This window comes from Pectinophora gossypiella, chromosome 15 (assembly GCF_024362695.1).
Source record: "Pectinophora gossypiella chromosome 15, ilPecGoss1.1, whole genome shotgun sequence".
Classification (NCBI taxonomy): domain Eukaryota; kingdom Metazoa; phylum Arthropoda; class Insecta; order Lepidoptera; family Gelechiidae; genus Pectinophora; species Pectinophora gossypiella.
Genome location: NC_065418.1, coordinates 10,361,519 through 10,368,593, shown reverse-complemented (window position 1 = coordinate 10,368,593; position 7,075 = coordinate 10,361,519). Strand labels below are relative to the sequence as shown.

General features: G+C 35.3%; 1 protein-coding gene across 5 annotated transcripts; it reads left to right on the top strand.

Moving 5' to 3' along the window:
• The first annotated feature begins 279 nt into the window (after nucleotides 1-279).
• Nucleotides 280-5,460, top strand: LOC126373388 (uncharacterized). Of its 5 annotated transcripts, none has more exons than XM_050019551.1 (6): nucleotides 319-755; nucleotides 836-928; nucleotides 1,947-2,126; nucleotides 3,733-3,871; nucleotides 4,238-4,306; nucleotides 5,313-5,460. In XM_050019551.1, the coding sequence occupies exons 2-6, from the start codon at nucleotides 875-877 to the stop codon at nucleotides 5,390-5,392; spliced, it is 522 nt and encodes a 173-aa protein (XP_049875508.1). In that variant the 5' UTR covers nucleotides 319-755; nucleotides 836-874; the 3' UTR covers nucleotides 5,393-5,460. The 5 variants fall into 5 exon arrangements, with proteins under 5 accessions (XP_049875511.1, XP_049875510.1, XP_049875508.1 ...); XM_050019550.1 differs by having other exon boundaries at nucleotides 323-759; XM_050019554.1 differs by lacking the exon at nucleotides 1,947-2,126 and having other exon boundaries at nucleotides 280-755.
• Nucleotides 5,461-7,075: the final 1,615 nt, after the last annotated feature.

Genomic DNA, 7,075 nt, shown 5'->3' with positions numbered 1-7,075 from the left:
TTATCATAGTTTATTCATGTAGGTAGGTTTATTTATACCTCCTTGTCAGAATAAGATGTTTGTAATATGATCATAACACTAGATTAAGTTTAGGGAAATGGTTATACGTCGGCGTGGTTGAAAACCTCGATTTTTTCAATTCATTTCAATCTAGGTAAAAACCACCACAGTGAGACCACATTTTTGAGAGGTTTTATTAACAAAATTTACATCCAAAAATCCTCTTCGTGGTTTTCTTGGAATAATGTAGATACGTAGGTAACGTCTTATTTCGTTTTTAAGACATTTGAGATATTTGATATTAGCTACTTTGATTGTGATTAATAATGACGTAATAAGTCAGTCAAGTAAAAAGAAAAGCTTACGGTAGTAAACAAGTCCAAAAAGTAGGTAGATCCCTAATTTTCTTTTCGTATCGAGCGTAATACACAAATGCCTTGTCCCTTTCAGATAGAGGTTATATTGTGTATAACTATCCTTTTCCCTCGTTGGTGTCTTACCAAGTATTCAGCTGAGTGTATATAGTATATACATACTAATATGTAGGTAGGTATAAGTTTTTGAACGCGTTCCAAAATCAAGCTCTGAATTTCGAGCAGTAGAGCAGTTTATGTCGAATAGTGGGAAGTGATTGTGTTCAATGAAATCTTATCTTTTAAAACTCTGTTTACCTACAAAAAAGTAAGAAAATAAAGTAATGAAAGCTGGATTTATACCTATAGAGATCTCTTCTAGTCAACCTTGCATTGATTCAAGTGGGTAAGTAAAACAATTATGAAATTATAATCGGAAAAAAACTACGCGCACTATTCTGAAAAACTAAATGTTGTTTCAGGTACCTACTTGCCTACTCATAAATTAAAATAACTAAAATATGAAGTGTATCTCTGCGGAAAAAGGGACATTGTGTTTTGCGTTTATTAATATTGTAAGTATAAACATGTACATACCTATCTACTAAGCAATTGGATAATTAAAGTTCATTGCACGCGAGATACTCATCATGGGATTAAACGAAATATTTTAAATAAATTAGCCGTAAAAACACCTCCACCAACCCGCAGTGGAGCAGCGAGGTGGAGTATGCTCCATACCCTCTCCGGTTGATTGAGAGGAGGCCTGTGCCCAGCAGTAGGACGTATATAGGCTATTTATGTTGTTATGTTTTAAATAAATTATGCATGATTGCTCACTAATCAAAATAAAAATTAGCAGATGTCTGCAGCAATCGGGGCCATTATTTTATAATTATTATTATACTAAGCCGCCTCGTGTCGCCTCTTTTATATTGTCGTGCCCTTGTTCTAATTATGTTTATAACATGCAATAAATGAATATGAAACTATGAAATAATTGTAGCTGGTTTGAGGGGCCACTCTGAATAAAAGACTAAACAGTATAAGATCATTTTATATCTGCTACTGGTCAAAAAACACCAATGTTGTTCATCAAATTATTGGCACATTGATTCTGTATTTCAAGGATGATTAAAAAACCCTATGTATGAATTGTACCTACCTATTTCTTACCTCTTCTTATCCGGCTAAGTAGTTAATGCCATCTGCAGCAAATCTACAATTTGTCACGTCAAAAAAAATATATCTCTTCTTCTATCGTGTGGGTTGTGAGGTGGATGACCAAACTCATCACCCTCATTTCTTATTAAGTAGATAGATCAGTTGAAAAAAAAAAAACGTTTTCTCTCTTCTGGCTGTTTTCTTTGTAGGTACTAGGTAGGTCTACTATAACTTTTTTCTTATTTCACAAATAGATGAATGTGGTCAAGGGGGATTAAAATTGCCACATCGAAGCAATTCATCTAAGAAAGCAATATTGCAATTTGACGTTTGCGCGTATAAAAGTAAGTGCGCAATGCAAACAAATGTCAAATAGCAATATTGCTTTCTTAGATGAATTGCTTCGATGTGGCCATTTTAACCCCCCAGGTGTTAGTAGCAGTTACAAGCGCTTGCAGTGTCCTGGCTTTATGCTGCTGGGTGTATGATGTACTGTTGAACAATCCAAAGTTCATTCTGCCCATACCCCTTTGGCTGATCTTCATTTGGATGATATTTTCGTCTCTCGCCCTGGTATTCTCGTCGTTCCTGCTAAATGGGAGCTTAAAGGTAGTTTTAATATTATTTATATGCTTAATAATAAATAGTAATTGAGGAGCTCGGTGGCGCAGCGGTAAACGCGCTCGGTCTGCGATTGTTGAAGTAAAGCAACTTTCGCAAAGGCCGGTCATAGGATGGGTGACCACAAAAAAAAAACATCTCCAGCTCCTCTGTGCTTTGGAAGGCACGTTAAGCCGTTGGTCCCGGCTGCATTAGCAGTCGTTAATAACCGTCAATCCGCACTGGGCCCGCGTGATGGTTTAAGGCCCGATCTCCCTATCCATCCATAGGGAAGGAAGGCCCGTGCCCCAGCAGTGGGGACGTTAATGGGCTGATGATGATGATATGCTTAATAATATTGTTTTGTTATACCCGAGGTACTAGAAAGAAGGAGAAGTCGACTAACGGTCACACTTGGTATTGAAACCCTGAACTAGTTGAATGCTAAGACGGCCGTTTTCACATTTGTTCCACTCATCCAATTATTAATTAAAAAAAAAAAGTTTATTTAGGTAAAATCTACGACACGCATATACATTTACAACATTAAAATATACACACATTAAATTAATATTTAGTTGGAAAACATAAAGGTATATGGGTGCCGCAGTTCACGAAAAAAGGCCAGGGTTCAGTGAAAATTCACAAATAGGTGAATGTTGTGCAGGGGGGTTAAAATGGCCACATCGAAGCAATTCATCTAAGAAAGCAATAATGCATAACTATGTCGAAGGAGCAAATAGCTGGGGGCCTAAAAAGGCCACAACAAAGCAATTCAGGTAAAAAGCAATATTGCTATTTGACATTTGTCGACAAATGCATTTTTAGATGAATTTCTTAGACGTGGCTTTTTAACCCCCCTTGTACTTTATTGCGTTCATAAAGTTTCATATGAATGTATGAGAAATGTACATTATCTAAAATGTGATCTCATGCTTAATCATTGTAAGATTATAATTATGATTTTAAGATTATACTGAAACTTGATGAACGCAATAAAGTACAGGGGCCTTAAAAAGGCCACCCGTTATCGATGTCATTTCCCGTTAATATGATTAATATATCGTCGCTTATTGTAAACAAAACACATTCTGAAATTATTCTCTTCAACAAAACTACGATTTCTTTTAATGAATTTCATTCCGAGTAAGAATTTAAACCACAAATTTTGACCTAAATTGCAACTTGTTTATTGCGAGGTTTTCACACCTTAATGTGATTTTTCAAAAAGGCACTTTTCGCTCCTTTGCTATCGTGTGGGTTGTGAGGTGGAGTGCCAACCTCATCAACCCTGGTGTCAGGGTTACTATTGAGCCGCCAAAGGCCCCTGACATGGGTTACGTAACAACTACTTACTTACATCAGTAAGTAGTAACCGGGACCAACGGGTTAACGTGCCTTCCGAAGCACGAATCATCTTACTTTCGGACAATCTGGTGATCAGCCAGTAATGTCCTAACCAAACTAGGGACTACAAGGTAATTTTTGTTATATGTCCCCACCGGTAATCGAATCCGGGACCTCCGGATCGTGAGCACAACGCGCAACCACTGGACCACAGAGGCTGTTACTTCTCACTAAGGCAACGATGTATTAACCGTACTTTTTCTTCCAGAGAAACCCTCTTCATATCAAAGTGTACTACTACTTCGGAGTAGCGTTCAACATCGCAGCCTTATTAATGATCATCAGCTTCTCACTATTCAGCGTCCCTGTCAATAGTATCGTCCTTATGTCTGCAGCTTTTTCTTTTGGTAAGTCTCTTCTTATATCGTGTCGGTTATGAAGTTGGTAATCCACTTCACAAACCACAAGATAAAAGAAAAAGAAGCGTATCTACTTGAGACCCGCGCCCATCCACGCAGGCTTGTTGTCTTAAATATTGTACCGGGTGAGAGCCCTCAGCGTTCCCCATTTGTCCGACCAAGTAGTTACGTACAATAAGTCACGTCAAAAAAAATTTCATTGTCAATCATTGTCGTTATTACGTTAAAGTATACATCATCATCATCAGCCGTATGACGCCCACTGCTAAGCATAGGCCTCCCCCAAGGATCTCCACGACGATCGGTCCTGCGCTGCCCCCAAGTATAAGTACATATTTATTTCAATTTCTACAGTGTCGTATGCGCTGGTGCTTCGCATGGTTCGCCACACTTATCAGAATCTGGAGTCATTAGAAGTCACAGGTAAGTTTATTTTTGACGTAATTTATCACGGAATATAAGAAAGAAGTGGGGAGCGCCATACAAGTATGAGAAAGTTCGTCTTGTGCACCAGCAAAATATCAGACATCGACTATCATGTAAGATCTCTCCTTATCACAGGAAACCTAAAACCTAAGTATGATCGGATATTTTTGTATGCAGTACCTTGCGAAAAGTAATGAGTATTTTACATAATGATCTGTAGTATATAGGTAAGCAGTTGTGTAGTATTGTTTAAGCAAGCTCTGCAGTTTCGTTGCGTCTTTCATTCTTTAGAAAACAGATTCATTGCGATGTTTCGTCTTTGACTAAATTATTGTCACCGCAATGTTAACATGTATTTAAGTACATACATGTTAATTTGGACAGGAAGTTAGTTCTGTCCACTGTCTATTTATAATTAGGTACGAAACGAAGTACTTAATAGGATTTATCTAGTCTATATTCAAATTAATTTTGACAGTTGAAGTTTTGACATCATTATTATAAAATAAAATAAATTTCGGTAATCAGTCTCATTATTAGCTTGATTATCAAATTGCCCAAATGTCATGTAGCAATATACTTAATATAATAATAATGATTGGGCAATGTGATAAATAATGAAGTTTTGATGGTAATTTATCACTTTGCCTTAAACATTATGTATAATCGCCAATTTAATAATTGGTCCATAACATTATATGTTAGACTACACGAGTAATAAATAGATACAATCAAGGAGCAAAAGTGCAGTCACTGAGACCAGCGGATTTATTTGTAAACAATGGTGAAATTATGAACCATTAATTGTCATAATTGTAAAAAATATGTTTTCGTAGGTGTTTTTGGTCTATTACAGAAACGACATGTAACCAGAAGGAATTACATGCAACCAGTTAATTTATTACTTTGCTAGAAACTGATTGGACTTTTTCACCTTATCGTACCTATTTAGTATTACATTTTATTATTAGTTAATGATTTATATCTTACTGATTTAATACAGATCTGCCAACGTGTGACGCAGCTGAGAAGTCTAAACAACCTCCGATGGCTCCTGAAGATTACTGGGAGCATCTAAGATAGTGAACAGCATGATCACAAATATTCGAAGTGCTCAAATATTCGATTATATTGGTAGCTTTTCGCTCGCAGATGGTAGATATAGTACATATACATAATTATAAATATTTACGTGTAGGTATATGAAGCAGTAAGCATCCGCGGCACGGTAAATGCTGTCTATACGGGTAGCATAAGCTTCAGGTAACACGGCACCCACAAATCGCGCGGGAGACGGCGACGTCGTGATAATTATAAGCCATAGATTGCCTACGCGACAAATAATCCAATTCTATTGGCTCAATTTGCGGGCCCCTATTTTATTTCTACGCAATGTGAAAGTTTATTTTGTTGTCAATCGACTGTGATAATTAGAATAGTAATAACTAATTAGTATTTTTAATTTAGAATACTTATGATTCTTTCTCTATAGATAGTTAACTACTTTGTACCAGAACTGTGAGAAGAAAAATAAGTTTTCCCTGTCTAGTCTCTAAGTAATAATCTGTACCTACTTATAGCCTTGCCTGTATATATGATAAGTTATTAAATTAATAAATAAATATTCGATACACGTTTTGTTATTTATTTTGCACTCATTCCCTAAAATTTTAATTTTAAAATTTTAATCGAAAATATTTCTGACTCGAAGGGAACGGGGGTGTAAAACAAAAATAATTGATAATTACCTGATCAAAAATTTAGCGTAACATAAACTCAATCTAATCCAATCAAATATGTGCTTAATTATGCATTATTTATTATACATTATGATAAGGAAAAACTGAAATAAAAGAATTACTTAGTTATATAACTTTTATGCATTCTGGGAATTCCAGATAATCAAAATAAGCGAATCAGAATATCACTTAAAACTGGTTTCTATATTTCCTTAATCAATTTCCTTATCGTTGTCTTATAGTGAAAACCACGTAGTAAAGCGCCTTTTTTGAAAAATCAAATTCGAATGTAATTTTTGTTGCCAAAGCTGCTACTTTCAATCAATCAATCAATAATACTTTATTGCACAACAACATATACAAAGGACATAAACATACGAATAAAACATAAGCACAATAGGCGGCCTTATTGCTAAACAGCAATTTCTGCCAGGCAACCTTAGGGTGAAAGAAGATTATTCATTGGAGCACGGGCTGGTGCAATAAACATATAATGATACATAACAAAAAAAAAATATGAATAATAAATAATAATTATATACTTACATAAATATATACTTTTACTTATATATATACTTTTCTATATAGGTAAAAAATATGGTTATAATTTTTACCCGGAATGAAGGACTTTCCAGAATAAGTTCCTCAAAAACAATATAGATAGCGCTGTAAAGATTTCCCTTCGTTTAACCCTCCAATTTCATGGATAACAGACATAATACATCTTTTAATCTTTGTTTTTCGGTATAAACGATGACCCTTTTTATTACACCCAGGCACAATTACATTTTCCACCCATTTTTATTCTGATCAAAAGAGAAGTAATATAAGTAGGTAGCAATATAATTATATACATAATGTGGTCCAAACTAGTGATGTGCCGGATCGTTAAAAATGTATATCCGCGGATACGGATCTGAATACGGATATTTAGTGTAAAGATCCGCGGATACAGATACCGATACGGATCTTTATTTTCTTAAAAAAAAAGATTAAAGTTTTAGTTATTGCATTGTTATAAAAGTGA

Coding starts and splice junctions, on each gene's coding strand:
- LOC126373388 (XM_050019551.1), top strand. CDS start 875: ATGAAGTGTATCTCTGCGGAAAAAGGGACATTGTGTTTTGCGTTTATT. Junction 2,127..3,732: donor TGCTAAATGGGAGCTTAAAG/GTAGTTTTAATA, acceptor TTTTTCTTCCAG/AGAAACCCTCTTCATATCAA. Junction 4,307..5,312: donor GGAGTCATTAGAAGTCACAG/GTAAGTTTATTT, acceptor GATTTAATACAG/ATCTGCCAACGTGTGACGCA.